Here is a 17264-nt window from a genome sequence, read left to right on the forward strand (position 1 = left end):
CACCATCACTAACTACACCACCACTCACTACACCATCACTCACTAGACTAGACCATCACTCACTACACCTTCACTCACTACACCATCACTAACTACACCACCACTCACTACACCATCACTCACTACACCACCACTCACTAGACTAGACCATCACTCACTACACCTTCACTCACTACACCATCACTCACTACACCTTCACTCACTACACCATCACTAACTACACCACCACTCACTAGACTAGACCATCACTCACTACACCTTCACTCACTACACCATCACTAACTACACCTTCACTCACTACACCATCACTAACTACACCACCACTCACTACACCATCACTAACTACACCACCACTCACTAGACTAGACCATCACTCACTACACCTTCACTAACTACACCACCACTCACCACACCATCACTAACTACACCTGGGCTGAGCTGGGAGGCAGAGAAGAGAGAAGGAGTAAATAGTAAAAGATCCAGGACATGATGATGGACAGAAAGATAGAGAGAGATGGAGTGAGTGGGAAGAGTGGAAGAGAGAGGAAGGGAGAGGAAGAGGGAATAAAGAAGAGAAAGATGGAGAGCGAGATGGTCAGATGGAGACAGAGAGGAGAGGAAGTGATTAGCCTAGTGAGGGGGCATAGGAAGGGGGGGTTGTGTGTGTGTGTGTGTGTGCTCTTAGGCAGCCGGTTCTTTTCCCTGTGGTCCAATAAATGCCAGTGATCGCCCGCAGACTCGCAGACAAGAGTGTGTACGTGTATGTATGTGTGTGTGTCCCCCACATACTCTGCAGACAGAGAGGGGAAGCAAATTGCACACAGCAGCCAAGACGTCAATGGCCTTTTTAAGTGCAGCCAGCTCCCCCAAGAACAAAACACTGAGGCCTAGGCCCAGTGCCAAGACCCCCTCCTTTCTTGGCTCCCCTCCCCAGGCTTCGGAGCTCTGATCTGGGGCAGGAGTCACACATGGCTGGGTGGGTGGCTGGAGGCGGGTCTGTGTATCCGGGGCTGCTGCTGCTGTGGTTCATTCATTTTTACTGCATTCCCACACACATGTAGACATATGCACAGTCACTCGCCTACACGCATACGGTAAGCTTTACACACACACACACACACACACACACACACACACACACACACACACACACACACACACACACACACACACACACACACACACACACACACAGAGACTGAAAAATGAATCATGATTTTACTCTCTCTCTTGCTCTCTATCACCGTCTCTTGTTCTATAGTTTTACAAAGATACCGAGAGCGTCCCATTTGGACTAATCTCTTGTGGACAGATGCTCGTAACATAACAGGTAGTAGCATCTGCCAACAGACTCATAATTTGGACAAATCCCGATTTCGCAGGTGCTCACATCTTTCAAATGTAATTTCGGAATGGGAGGGGACATTTGGCTGAAGGTGACTGAGAGTTTCCGTCTTGGGGGTGGAGACTTCTCTAGTCTCGTTAGTTCATTTTCTAACACGTACCCCCCCAGAACTTAATTAGAGCATCTGACGCAATAGCGTTTTATTTCTGGCTGTCCAAGATTACATTTGGACAGATAGGGCAAATGGAATCGGTCAGGTGGCCTCAGCTGGCACACACTGGATGGAGAGAACACACTCCTACACACATACTCACCCACCCACCCACTCACTGACACACACAAAGCCCATAGCCTCAGGACAGACCCCACACTGACTGCATGCCAACCCACTCTGGCTGGCACGCCACATACTGACAACCAGACTGGACACACACACACACACACACACACACACACACACACACACACACACACACACACACACACACACACACACACACACACACACACACACACACACAGAGCTGCCTCTGACACACACATACACCCAGCCCATGGCCCCAGCTGCCTCAGATTTTCACAGATATGAAAAGAGAAGTAGGAGAGAAAGAGGGAGGGAAAGAGAGAGAGGGAGGGAAAGAGAGAGGTCTTGAATGACTTAATAACGGTTTCCGCTGGCAGTGCTCCTGTTGCTATTTTTGTGGCCTCAGGATCAGAGAGACACACCAGACAGGAAGGACTGGGGCCTGCCCCTCTCTTTCTGACTCCCCTCCTTCTATCCATCCATCCTTATCCCCCTGTTTCTCTCTCGCGTCTCATGTATCTTTTGGGGTATTTCATCTCTCTCTTCGTCTTTCCATCTCTCTTTACCTCCCTCCTCTTTCTCCATCTCTCCATACACCCATCTCTGATTCCATCTCCATCTCATGTCATTTGTTGACATCACTTTTGGAGACAGCTAATTCCTGTCAATGTAAATATTTTGCTGGTCGCTTACGTGTAATGTGAATGACTCCCTTATATACTGTAGTGTATTGCACAGGAGGCTGGTGGCACCTTAATTGGGGAGAACGGGCTCATGGTAATGGCTGGAGTGGAATGGTATCAAATACATCAAACACATGATTTCCATGGTTTCTATGTGTTTGATGCCATTCCATTTGCTCCGTTCCAGACATTATTATGAGCCGTCCTCCCCTCAGCAGCCTCCACTGGAGTATTGCGTGTTTAGATTTTAATTTAGGGTTTTTTCACACACTTCTACTTCCTGTCAGCTGACTCTCACTTCCTCCTCTCCTCCCTGGCCTGCTTCCTCACTACAACTGTCTACATATACTGGCCAACACACACACACAGACATACACACACAACACTTCTGGAGAAGAGGAACAGAAACTGCGGGCGTGTGTGTCAGAGGCTCTAGTGCCACACGTTAACCGCAATAGGATTGGCTAAAACCACAAAAAAGGAAGTACTGGTCTTTCCAAACCCAGAGTTAAAGAAAACACGGCTTAGATAAATATACACAGAAGAAAAATATGTGAATTTTTTTTTGATTGGGCCTCGTCTCTCCTGCTCTCTTACACATTGTTTGAGTGTTGTTTGCTACGTATGTGGAGGCATAATGCCAGTGATTTCACTGTGTGATGACAGTTAGCATGTAGCCTATGCACCGTGGGTGTATGTGGTACCATGAGAGAAGACTCACCTGGTATCTGTGTGTGGTGTGTGGGGTTGCTGAACTGGGCCGGGTTCAGGGCGGGCCGGGGATTGGGAGTGGGGGCGTGGTGGTGATGATGGTGAGGGGGCGTGACCCTCATGGAGCTCCGCCTTAGCTGCTCCAGCTCACTCAGACGCTCGGAGAAGGCCAATGCTCCCGTCTTCACATCCTCCAGCTTCTGTCTGTGGCCTACACACACGCAGGCAGAAACGCATACACTCTCCATCAATCAATCAATCAATCAATCAATCAATCAATCAATCAATCAATCCCTCTGTCTGTCTGTCTGTCTGTCTGTCTGTCTGTCTGTCTGTCTGTCTGTCTGTCTGTCTGTCTGTCTGTCTGTCTGTCTGTCTGTCTGTCTGTCTGCCTGCCTGCCTGCCTGCCTGCCTGCCTGCCTGCCTGCCTGCCTGCCTGCCTGCCTGCCTGCCTGCCTGCCTGCCTGCCTGCCTGCCTGCCTGCCTGCCTGCCTGCCTGCCTGCCTGCCTGCCTGCCTGTCTGTCTGTCTGTCTGTCTGTCTGTCTGTCTGTCTGTCTGTTTGTTAACATGTTTTTCTTTCTTCTTTTTCTTTAGTTTGAGGTCTCAGTTCTAATTACAATATGAGATTTTTCCCTATTTGGTGTCATGTTGAGTGATATGAGGGGCCAGACTGAAAGGACATAATGATGAAAAGAGTCCTCATCAGACAGAGAGAGAGAGAGAGAGACAAAAGAGAGAGAGACAAAAAAGGTGAGAGAGATTGACAGAGGAAGAAAACGGAGACAGAAAGTATCCAGCCAGCTAGCCAGCCTCAGCTGTGAAAAACCATCACTCGTCTTCACATTCCCACCCACACACACACGACTGGCGCACTGGGAGGAAGTGGTGCTGTAACTGGAGCCTGTGTCTTAGCCCTTTGAAGCGCGGGCCAGAATCCTCCACACACACACACACACACACACACACCCAGCCAGCCAGCCAGCCAGCCAGCCAGCCCCTGGATCGTTGCACGGCGCCCAACACCAGATTCCCGACCAGAATAACGGACCATCAGGGAATAGTCCCGTTAACAACCACGAGACAGAGGTATGATGAGTCTTCCAATCAGCACACTCCCAGAACTACAACCCAGAATTAATGCAACTACAAATCCCATACCACTCTAATGGTAATTATGGTCATGATGGTCAGCATGATCATGATAATGTAATAACAACTTGGATAATAATGATGAGGATAACTATGCTTAGGATGCATTGTCTTCCATTGTCTTGGTGCAATCCTACGCCGACGCTCATCCTTCAACCGACAGGGTCATGTGACGTTGATGTTGATAAGTGCGATGATGAGGATGAAGGTGGTACTCACGGCGTGGTTCTCTGGGCCCGTCCACGGTGATCTTGATAGCTCTCTGGTAGGTGGCCACCTGGGGAGGGTTGGTGAACACCGTGATGGTCAGAGTGAAACTCTTCCCTGGAGGAGGACAGGAAGAGAGAGTGAAAATATATTTTAATGTGATCATCTACACAGAAAACCTCTTGTGTCTCACAACAACCGCTGGCATGGGCCTCTATTTCCCCTGCATACCCCTCCCTCTTCCCCCATGTTGGTCTGCACCTCCCTGAAGCATGCACTCCCTCTCTCTCTCTCTCTCTCTCTCCATCTACCTCCCTCCCTCTATCCCAATATACCCCAGGTCTGGATAAGACATTAAGATCAGCCTGACACAGAAATAACCCAGAGAGACATCAGAGAGTCAGACAGACCCTACGGCTCCACACCTATTTACTGCTCATAAACACACACAGACAAACAGAGTGTGTACATGTGTGTGTTTATTATACGTTTAAATGAGTGTGTGTGTGTGTTTTTGTGTTCGTGTGTGTTTATTATGCTTGTGTTCGTTTGTGTGTGTGGGAGCAGACTTGGCTGGTGTTGCCGCCGTGTGACTAATCCAGTCAGAGGGTCTGATGATGAGAGGACAAGGCTGACAGTCAACACTGTGACTGTGTTTCTGTATAGATCTATGAATCTGTGTGTGTGTTTGTCTGTCTGCATGTGTGTGTATATATGTGTATCTCCGTGTGTGTGTAAGTATAGAGATTCCTAGGTGAGTGGAGGAGACAATCACATCTGTGTGTGTTTTTCTCCCTCAGGCTCTGTACCTCAATGCATGGTGATGAGTGACGGGCATATGCTGAGAGGATACACACACACACACACACACACACACACACACACACACACACACACACACACACACACACACACACACACACACACACACACACACACACACACACACCATGGAGGTATGGGCGCTCAGGGGAGGTGGTCAGAGGCTGTGCCAAGGCTGGAATAGAGTTACCACACACAGACCAGCCTACGCCAGCTAAAGCCCTGGCTACTGTTACTCACACACACTCATACACACACACACACACAGTCTTGTACAGCTAACCTTGTGGGGACACACAGTTCAGTCCCATTCAAAATCCCATAACCCTAAACCTAGCTCCAAACCCTAAACGTAATTCTAACCCTAAACCTTGTGGGGACGAACAAAATGTCCCCAGTTGGTAAAATGTTTGATTGTTTACTATTCCGTGCACACACACACACACACACACACACACACACACACACACACACACACACACACACACACACACAGGTACTCAGCTGTACTGTGGAAGTACTCAGCATCACTGTCCAGACCACACACAAGCAGGCAGCCAGGACTATTCTCAGAGTCTAGAGAAGCTATGAGATCACATCCCTATCCCACGTTTTCTATTCAAGTGTGTTTGACTGCCCAAAGAGAGGCAAATCTACTAATACAGTAATATTCACCATAATGGGAAAACTGTCCATTATTCATCATGTAGTACTAACTATTTTTCTAAAGTAAGTTATTGTAGGATAATTTAATTGCAAAATATGATGATATTTCACAATCACATTTCCGCTTAAAAGATTGCTCATTGTCTTACATCAGACACACAAAAAATCCTCTTCTTTTTTCTCCATATGTATGCAGATATCACACACACGCACGCACGTGCGCGCACACACACACACAGAAGTATTAGTGTCTGTGAGGGAGACGTTGTGTCTGAGAGGCAGACGGGAAGAAGACAACACAGCTAGGAAACGTCCCCTGACAATGCTGTGTGTATGCGTGTGTGTGTGTGTGTGTGTGTGTGTGTGTGTGTGTGTGTGTGTGTGTGTGTGTGTGTGTGTGTGTGTGTGTGTGTGTGTGTGTGTGTGTGTGTGTGTGTGTGTGTGTACACTATACTGTGCATGTGTTAGGATGTGAACAAGTGTGTGTGCACATCTAAACAACTTTGTTTGCAAGAGAGAGAAAATGAGAGAAAACGAGAGAAAGAGAGCGAAAGAAAGAGATAAATATGTCTGAGATTGTTTGTGCCGTTTGGCCGCCCAGTAACTCACTGCTCCTATATCCAGAAAGAGAGGAGAGTGGGAGGAGACAGAAAGACAGAGGAAGGACAGCTGTGGTCTTTGTTGCTGGTGTGCTATCTGTAAGAAAGAATCTGAGAGGATCGGTAAGTGATAGAGGAGGGGAGAGGTAGAGCGATCGAGAGATAGATAGGATGAGAGAACAGCTGTGGTCTTTGTTGCTGTTGTGTCATCAGTCTGTCTGTCTGATCGGACACCATCAGTGCACATCTAAAAGCTGTGTCTCTGTGTGTGTGTGTGTGTGTGTGTGTGTGTGTCTAAGTGCCAAGGCTTTTACCCAGTTTACATTTCTCTGGGGCTTACTGTACAGAGATGACTGTTTACTCCGGAACTCTCCATCTGTAATCGCCCCTATCAATGGGATGATTTCTTTCTTTCTTTCTGTGTGTGTGTGTGTGTGTGTGTGTGTGTGTGTGTGTGTGTGTGTGTGTGTGGGTGTGTGTGTGTGAGAGAGAGAGAGGTCTAGGCTTGTTGAGTACAGCAGTGTGTTTACCACAGTGGGTCCTATCAGCATTAGCCAATCACTTGTCTTATCTTCCTTCTGAATAAACCTCTGTCATGGTGTGTGTGTTTCCCAGAAGAAAAGAGGAGAAGGAGGAGTGTGTGTGTGTGTTTAGAATGGTTTATTTCATAGTCAGAAGTGTGTGTGTGTGTGTGTGTGTGTGTGTGTGTGTGTGTGTGTGTGTGTGTGTGTGTGTGTGGTGTGTGTGTGTGTGTGTGAGAGAGAGATCCCTTACATAACTCTAAACCACACCGTTGTAACCACACTAACACTGGGCCACAGCCTACTGAGCTGCAGCCAGACCAACTCTCTGACCACAACCCAACCAAACACTCACCTAGTTTCATCAACGTTCACCACAAGTTCAGACAAGCTCACACATACAGTCATACTGTAATTAACCCTGAGCTGCATTCTAGGTCCTGTGGGTGTGTGTGTGTGCTTTAAGTCAGACTAGATGGCTGTTTGCCTAGCAGGACAATGGGACAATTGAGAGGTGTGTGTGTGTGTGTGTGTGTACAGTAACAGCTAGTTTATGTACAGAGAGGCCTGTGTTTTAAATAGATAAGGCATGACATTTGCCTGCACCTGATTTGGAGTAACTGTGGTTCACCGTCCGTTAGGGACAGAGAGAGAGAGCTATATCAGTGTATCTATATATATGTGTGTGTGTGTGTGTGTGTGTGTGTACCTCGTCCGCTGCGGCCTACGAAGCGCAGGTCGTTGAAGCGAGCCACCTGGTTCTTGAGGGCGGCCGTGGCGTTGCGGAGCTCTGCTGAGTAGTTCTCATCGTTCCCTGCCATCACCGTGACCAAGGTACCGTCAGGGATATCACCAAGGGCAACCACCTACGGCAATAGGAGGAGAGAGAGAGACAGAGACACAGTCAGATAGATGGAAACTTTATTGCTTGGCTTGCACATTACAAAAAAAGACAATACATAAACATAATTACACACGTAATTTACATTGAACATTTTACACAAAACATCAATTATCAGGTAGATACAAGGGCGCAACCTTTACTGGGGACGGGGGGGACATGCATTTTTTCCCCCCCCCCCCCCCCCCGTTTTATCATTGGAATGTGATACAAAACGGGGAAACAGTGTGTTTTAGGACGCCTCCGAGCGGTCGGGTAGGCTGTTTGGAGAGTTTATTCGACTGGATAATTAAAAAAATAAAATAATAACCATTATGTCCCCCCCACTTCTAAAACCAAGTTGCGCCCGTGGGTAGATATATGTATTTGGTAAAAGAGGAGCATCTTTAGTTATATTGCAACTGTCACGCCCTGACCATAGAGAGACTTTTTATTCTCTATTTTGGTTAGGTCGGGGTGTGACTAGGGTGGGTAATCTAGGTTGTTTTATTTCTATGTTGGCCTGGTATGGTTCCCAATCAGAGGCAGCTGTTTAGCATTGTCTCTGATTGGGGATCATATTTAGGCAGCCATTTCCCCACTGGTTTTTGTGGGATTTTGTTTATGTGTAGTTTCCTGTGAGCACTCCATAGCTTCACGTGTCGTTTATTCTTTATTGTTTTGTTGTGCGGTTCACTCATAATAAAAAATGTCGAACCGATTTCACGCTGCGCTTTGGTCCGAATGTTCTTACGACGATCGTGACAGCAACACTCTATTCCGAGTGTATTCAACTATGTTTATACTTTTAAAAATAATATTGAAAAATGATCAATTCTGAGAACTGCATGACAAAGTGAAAAACTGTAAAGGAAGTAGGCTATGGCTATAATAATATTTTTCTCCAATTAAAAGTTTATTCTGTGACCAGGGGCGTCATGCACCCCAAAAATCTGAGGGGGCACAAAATATGTGGGGGGGGGGGGACACCTGAAACAGATTTTAACGGCAATCTAGAGCCATAATCATTACGCTTAATTCTATGTCAAAAAATAAATAAATCTGCATATGTAACCATACATCTTGAGCTGTCTGTATCCTGCGGTTCACTCATAATAAAAAATGTCGAACCGATTTCACGCTGCGCTTTGGTCCGAATGTTCTTACGACGATCGTGACAGCAACACTCTATTCCGAGTGTATTCAACTATGTTTATACTTTTAAAAATAATATTGAAAAATGATCAATTCTAGTACTTCATAATGAATTAGTTATTCATTCGGAATCTATTTAGTCTATTTCTCAGTAATTTGTTCCAACCCTGGGTCTACTAAATGGGAGGGCAGTCTGGGTGGTTTTGTGCTCCAGAAAGCCACCCAGACTACAGACTGAATAGCTCCACACCCAAAGCAAATAGACCCAGGGAGAGTCATTTTCATATTAACTGTAATCATGGCCACAAATCAGCGTGCAAATGTACAGAGGAGATACCGGGCATGGGTTCTACAGCTCTGTTCTGTTTTTCAACTAAGAAACTACATCTATAGTCCACACACACAACCCCCCTTCACCCACACACACGGCAGAGATGGAAAATACGGGTGTTTGGCAGCCCCAGTATAGTTTACATTCTGGAGGACTGTTGGGGAGCTACGGAAGTCAGACATGAGAGAGAGGTTGGGTGGAGCGTGAAAACGGCCCTGCAGAACAAACAATAATGAGGAAACGATTATAGAGCTCTTCAAGCAGACGGTCAACAACATCCAGACACAAACACACACTTAATGGCAACAACATCCGCCTATGACTTTGTTTATAATGTACATAATGTATACAACTCCCTCAATCTGATTTTACAGTATTTTTCTATGGCTTTTTTCACAAACGCTTCTGTTCTAAAGTGCTTAAAAGTACTTTAGTTGGATGATATAATTCCCATTATGGATGCCCAGAACGACATCAGCCTAATGAAACAACTGGGAGACATTGACGTGCATCATTCCAATTCTGAGAACTGCATGACAAAGTGAAAAACTGTAAAGGAAGTAGGCTATGGCTATAATAATATTTTTCTCCAATTAAAAGTTTATTCTGTGACCAGGGGCGTCATGCACCCCAAAAATCTGAGGGGGCACAAAATATGTGGGGGGGGGGGACACCTGAAACAGATTTTAATGGCAATCTAGAGCCATAATCATTACGCTTAGTTCTATGTCAAAAAATAAATAAATCTGCATATGTAACCATACATCTTGAGCTGTCTGTATCCTCCTGAAACTAAATATGCTTCTCTACTCAAATCTGGGTAAAATATTGAAAGGAACGTAAGTCTAATTCAGTACATTTAGTAATTGCTTGCTTTTCTAAGTCTACCAACCTTGCCAGCTGGCATGCCAACTAAGATAGTTAGACAAGCTAGCTACTCTAACTTGATTGATAGCCTGAAATGGCTTCTTGGTAGCTAGTTATGAGGTTGGGAGATTGGGTACTGCTCATGGACAGTTATCAAGCACCATCTCACACACACGGCAAGTGGTACCTGAGCGCCAAGTCTGGGACCAAAAGGCTCATTAACAGCTTCTACCCTCAAGACTGCTGAACAGTTCATCAAATAACCTCCCAGACTACTTGCATTGACCACCTTATTTTATTCAACAAAAATTTGGCACAAGCTCGATGTACACTCATTGGACAATAACCACACATGCATACATACTATACTGACACTTCAACACATACACACCCAAAACACACACACATGTATATTGACGCAACCCACAAACACACACACGCACATTCCTTCACACTTCACACACACACTGCTGCTACTCTCTGTTTATTATCAATTCATAGTCACTTTACCCTGTCACCTACATGTACATAATACCTGAATTACCTGGACTAACCTGTACCCCTGCACAATGACTCGGTACTGGTACCCTTTGTATATAGCCTCGTTATTGTTATTTTATTTGTGTTACTATTTTTCCGCAAATGTTTCTTACTTACTTTTTAAAAACTCTGCATTGTTGGTTAGGGGCTTGTAAGTAAGTATTTCAAGGTATTCAGTGCATTTGACAATATACTGTATATATTTTGGATTTGACACACACATACATAGACATTTATGAGAAACGTTGCCATCAGACTAAATTTGCGCAGGAAAACGTTCCTCTACAGCCTCCAGAAATGATTCAAAATAAAACAACAAATATAGCGCTACACACACACACACACACACACACACACACACACACACACACACACACACACACACACACACACACACACACACACACACACACACACACACACACTCACCTTGAATGCGATGGGCAGCGTCTTGTTGCACCTCCAGTGTGTGGGTAGGACAGAACAGATGAAGTTGGGGCTGTCTGTCCTCACCAGTTCTCCAGGGTGATCTGACAGCACCTCCACCATGCCTCGGTCTGCAATATGCAGCTTTCCCACCAGGGCGGCGCTACTGCTCTCCTGGGCACCCAGGGGCAGACCCTCACTCATCTTACCTGACAACAGGGTGGTGGAAGGGGGGGTGAAGCGCCGACCAGGTGCTGGGTCTGGAGAAAGATGGAGATGTAGATAAATAAGTGAGTGAGGACACAGACAGACACAACGCAGGCGTACGCGCACACACTATAGAGTCAACAGTATGTCAATAAGGCATATAACTTCTTAGTAAGTAAATAAAAACTAATTTAGGCTATTCACATTTTGAACTGTGCACATCAATAGTATTTTCTATTCTGTTTATCAATGTGCATGTAGTTTCAAGTTGGCCTTCAGAGCACAGAATTATATTATAAGTTCTCAGAATAGAGCGCAGTGAAATTACAACAGCGGAACCCAACCCTGGAGAGCCAGAGACACGTGAAACCAAACCGTTAAAAATCAGCCAGCGATGCTGTGTCTGACAGGGCCCGGCGCGCGCTGTCCGTCGGTCTCTCTGTCTGCCACTCAGCCAAGCCAACCACAATCGATGCCACATGTTGGCGGTTTGGAACGACCGGAGGTTTAAAAACCGCTGCTGCCTCTCGCTCTTTCAACAGAACTTGGACTAGTGTACCACAGAACTGGACTGAACTCCAACTCTGTGTTGCTCTCATCTAACCATCCAACACTAACAGCAAACCACGCGCTGTGGATGGAAGGATGTATTTATAAACCGTTGATGAGAGGGGAAGTAATGTGCTTTGCATGTGTTTTAATGTGGTTTCCATTAGTTACCACAGTCACAAAGTTAAAATTGGCTGTAGGCCTATCGTAAAACTTCATGAAAACTCAAATGAGCTTTTTGGTCTTAATTTAGGGTTAGGAATAAATTAGCAGTGTGGTTAAGGTCAGGGTTAAATTTAGCTTCAAAATCTGATTTTCAGAAGATACATTTAATAAATAGGCGGGGGTTTTGACTTTGTGGCTGTTGTATCTAGTGACAACTGATTAATGTAGCCTAACCTCAAGTGTGTGCGTGTGTGTGTGTGTTGACATTTGTGCGTACATTTATACCCGCGCACATTCACACAGCCAAGAAACACACCGAAACCAGAATTTGAAGAGGAAATAAACATAATAATTGGCAGGACGCCAACGGGTTTTTTCTCTCACAGCGAGTAGGCTACAGGCTACATTTGGAACCTAGCATGCACAAAGCACTGAACCACAGCTCAGAGGGAAGTTGAAATCTTAGTTGACAATAATACACAAGTTCTGCCACAGTATGGTGTTGATAAGTTAGACAGGAAAATATGGGTATAGATACCAACACATATTCAACCGTGCGTAAAATGTGAAAATAAGTTTATGTACCGTATTTGGCGTCCCAAAGGAAGACCATTTGTGCACCGCAGTAGGATCCAGTTAAACTGACTCTCTGTGGAATATATAGCTCTATGTTTCTTCTGATATTTGCCTCTAAAATTAAACCCGTTGTCGTTAGATGAACTCTCCCAAGGCACGTGGATCAACAGTGGACAGTGGAAATCAGGCGACAGTCTGAAGGTACCTGCGTGGGCACGAATAAAACTGGGTCTATGCGTTGTAGTGGAGTAAAAGACCTTCGGTTAACAAATGACGCACATCCCGCTAAATCTCGGTGTGTGAAGTCCTCATTCCATGATCCGTGTTATGGACACAGAAACTGAAGAGGCATCCACCGAACAGATACTAAATAAAACCCGACCGTCATCCAAGGAGGTCTCAGGGCGCATTCAAGCGAGCAGCGAATAAGAATGTCCAGTTGGGTTATTTTTTTCTCTTCTGTTGTTCTTCAATAACTTGTGAGTTACTCGCCACAAAAGGTCAACTTCGATAGATGTTCTATGGCTCCCCAATTCGCAATAGGAATCTTCTCGTCTCTATGCGTGCCAACATGGGAGACGGAAAAAACTTTTATACTTCAATTTCGCTTTTATAAATGTTGTCTGGAATGTCAACGAGGAATAGGTTAGGATGTGTCACTGCAAACAGCCTTATATTTCGACAAACCCTTGTTGAATGCTCCGGTTGTGTATAGAGTTGAGTTGCTGCGTATGAATGAACGTCCCGACAGTGGGAGGCAGGGTTTTACTGGCAGTCAGTCCGCAGTGCTGGAATGCGTCCCTCCAGGGTTGGATTTGCATAGAGACAGATCTCAGCCAATGGAATCGAGCAACTACGGAGTGTCCGGGAGGGTTTAACCAATCAGAGCTGCGTCCGTCCAGGTATGGAGAACTGTGGGTTCTTAGGAAGGATCGGGCCAGTCAATGGAATTCCACTTTGGGGCTGCGGTGCTCGATGAGAGACGGACAGAGCGGTCGCGCTTTAGTATTGTGGTTTTAACATAAAAGTCAACAGCGTGCAATTGGATGTTGGATACCAATACAAAAAACACAAGAAAATATATTGAAAGGTGGATTAAAATGGTTGTTCACAAAAAAACTGCCCAAATCACAATTAGGCCTATGCGTTTGGACACCAAACACACATATTCAGTTGGAAATACACTTTAGCCTACCTAATGCCTGATATTTCCCGGATGATTTCTCGTGTCGGTGTCAAAACATAGTCTGCATACACCATAACAAAATAAGATGAGTAAATATCCATGCAATAAGTTAGCCAATAAGACATAGCCTATGTGCCTATATAGACGTGCAATAACAGAAAAAGTAAAGAGAGAAGCTCAAATGACTCATCTGTCGATGAGGTGGACATTTATACAAAGACAGGCATTCTGCTGAATTCCAGGGCGCGTGTACTGTTCCAGTGGACGTATTGGTCATGCGCTGATTTATTCGGGGAATATGATATCAGCAATAGCCACCACGTCACCGCTCTAACCATATAACCCAGGCTGCATCACATCTGCGAATAGATAATATGGAGGCCACCGCTACGCATTTTGGGGACGATGTCCCATTTCTTATAGGCCTATTCCCCCTCTATAGCACTATGGCTAGTGTCCAACGTGGTGTGGGTTCATAGGTTGACGTTATAGTAGGTTCCACAATCCATGCACAACACAGACATACTGAATAAAGTAACCATTGAACAGGGGATGTATTTCATGATAGTGTGACAGAGCGTAAATGCGCGTGCTTAAAATGCAGCTTTCACGGTGTCAGAATGTAGTCTCTCATCCTCAACAACAAGACTTCAAATAAACAGTTATCTACAAGTAAGCATGAAAGTTACCTTTTGTTTTTCACCGCTGTGGACGTTGCCACATAAAGATGGCGGTGTAAAGTAGCGTAGTTAAAGTATTTTTAAAGTACTACTTCAGTAGCCTAGTTTTGGTGGGTATGTTTACTTTACTGTTTATATTTTTGACAACTTTTACTCCACTACATTCCTAAAGAAAATATGTACTTTTTACTCCCATATGTATTCCCCAGACCCCCAAAAGTACAGCATTGGTCAAATCCACGCACCTATCAATATAACTCATTGTCATCCCTACTGCCTCTAATCTGGCTGACTCACTAAACACCCCTGTCTGTGTACCCCTGTCTGTGTACCCCTGTCTGTGTACCCCTGTCGGTGTCCCCCTGTCTGTGTACCCCTGTCTGTGTACCCCTGTCTGTGTACCCCTGTCTGTGTACCCCTGTCTGTGTCCCCCTGTCTGTGTACCCCTGTCTGTGTCCCCCTGTCTGTGTACCCCTGTCTGTGTCCCCCTGTCTGTGTACCCCTGTCTGTGTCCCCCTGTCTGTGTACCCCTGTCTGTGTACCCCTGTCTGTGTCCCCCTGTCTGTGTACCCCTGTCTGTCTGTGTACCCCTGTCTGTGTACCCCTGTCTGTGTCCCCCTGTCTGTGTCCCCCTGTCTGTGTACCCCTGTCTGTGTCCCCCTGTCTGTGTACCCCTGTCTGTGTCCCCCTGTCTGTGTACCCCTGTCTGTGTACCCCTGTCTGTGTACCCCTGTCTGTGTCTGTGTACCCCTGTGTACCCCTGTGTACCCCTGTCTGTGTACCCCTGTCTGTGTACCCCTGTCTGTGTACCCCTGTCTGTGTACCCCTGGCTGTGTCCCCCTGTCTGTCCGTAAATATAAAAACAAGAACGTTGTGCCATCTGATTTGCTTATTATAAGGAATTTCACGTATCGCTTTTACTTTTACTCAAATAGGATCTATGACAATTGAGTACTTAAGTACATTTAAAACCAAATACTTTTAGACTTTTACTGGGTGAGTTCACTTTTACTTGAGTCATTTTCTTTAAGGTATCTTACTGGCTTACTGGTGCTCTTTCATGCCGTCCCTAGGAGGGGTGAGTCACTTGAGTGGGTTGAGTCACTGAAGTGATCTTCCTGTCTGGGTTGCCCCCCCCCCCGCCCTGGTTTGTGCCGTGGCGGAGATCTTTGTGGGCTATACTCGGCCTTGTCTCAGGATGGTAAGTTGGTGGTTGAAGTTTCCCTCTAGTGGTGTGGGGGCTGTGCTTTGGCAAAGTGGGTGGGGTTATATCCTTCCTGTTTGGCCCTGTCCGGGGGTATCATCGGATGGGGCCACAGTGTCTCCTGACCCCTCCTGTCTCAGCCTCCAGTATTTATGCTGCAGTAGTTAATGTGTCGGGGGGCTAGGGTCAGTTTGTTATATCTGGAGGACTTCTCCTGTCTTATCCGGTGTCCTGTGTGAATTTAACTATGCTCTCTCTAATTATCTCCTTCTCTCTCTCTTTCTTTCTCTCTCTCGGAGGACCTGAGCCCTAGGACCATGCGTCAGGACTACCTGGCATGATGACTCCTTGCTGTCCCCAGTCCACCTGGCCTTGCTGCTGCTCCAGTTTCAACTGTTCTGCCTGCGGCTATGGAACCCTGACCTGTTCACCGGATGTGCTAAAAAAGCCAACTGACATTTACTCCTGAGGTGCTGACTTGCTGCACCCTCGTTAACTACTGTGATTATTATTATTTGACCCTGCTGGTCATTTATGAACATTTGAACATCTTGGCCATGTTCTGTTATAATCTCCACCCGGCACAGCCAGAAGAGGACTGGCCACCCCTCATAGCCTGGTTCCTCTCTAGGTTTCTTCCTAGGTTTTGGCCTTTCTAGGGAGTTTTTCCTAGCCACCGTGCTTCTACACCTGCATTGCTTGCTGTTTGGGGTTTTAGGCTGGGTTTCTGTACAGCACTTTGAGATATCAGCTGACGGAGGGCTATATAAATAAATTTGATTTGATTTGATTTGGTCTTGACTTTTACTGAAGTAGGACCGTAGAACACTTTGTCCACGACCGCATAAAGCACCTCCCAGGCCTTGTAGTGTCAGTGCGCAGTGTGGCCGTCGTGGCTGCACCAAATATCAACAATAGGTGGCGGCATACGATCTAAATCACCTCCTGGCAAATGGAAAGCTGTAACATACTCGCAGGCCTCACTGTAGAGAATTATTTTATATTGCGTGACGATGTAAATAAAAACAGATGATCTTATGTCTATATGTGAATATTTTTGCATGGTGTAAATATGTTCCATTATGGAAATGATTTAACCCCACATTGTAGGCTACTATCAAATTCAGATCAAAGCAGAAAGACAATTATTCTGAAATCCAAAATTATGATTTTGTTCTCTCATTCTCTCCTATGTTGAGCTCATTTCGATTGACCAGTTCGATATTCATCGCCACAGGCTATATGTCTTTGCCATAATGACCATGAAGTCTAGTCCACCTGTACACGCAGCAGAAAGTATTCGTCTGATGAGTTTTTCAGTTTGATTTGACAAAGAGAGGTCAGTCTGACAGCCTTGTCGGGGAGTTTTAGAGAACTGTCAGTTTCTCTCCTCTCTCCGTGTTTTAAGAACGTATAGCCACAGGGGTGATGATAAAAAATGTAACGGCTTACGCATCCGCCTGGCCGGACCGACTACAGTGTCAGTGATA

General features: G+C 45.8%; 1 protein-coding gene across 1 annotated transcript in view; it reads right to left on the reverse strand.

Annotated features, from left to right (window-relative positions):
• Window positions 1-3053: 3053 nt before the first annotated feature.
• LOC120042747 (runt-related transcription factor 1-like) overlaps window positions 3054-17264 on the reverse strand; it is a gene marked incomplete at its 3' end in the record, with an annotated part of 37397 nt that continues 23186 nt past the window's right edge. Inside the window, exons 2-5 of the mRNA XM_038987547.1 lie at window positions 11211-11467; window positions 7718-7874; window positions 4413-4517; window positions 3054-3254 (exon numbers count right to left, since the gene is read on the reverse strand). Coding sequence (XP_038843475.1) covers window positions 3054-3254; window positions 4413-4517; window positions 7718-7874; window positions 11211-11467 — 720 coding nt within the window. The remainder of the gene's footprint in view (window positions 3255-4412; window positions 4518-7717; window positions 7875-11210; window positions 11468-17264) is intronic.

This window comes from Salvelinus namaycush, unplaced genomic scaffold, assembly GCF_016432855.1.
Source record: "Salvelinus namaycush isolate Seneca unplaced genomic scaffold, SaNama_1.0 Scaffold766, whole genome shotgun sequence".
In the NCBI taxonomy this organism is placed as follows: domain Eukaryota; kingdom Metazoa; phylum Chordata; class Actinopteri; order Salmoniformes; family Salmonidae; genus Salvelinus; species Salvelinus namaycush.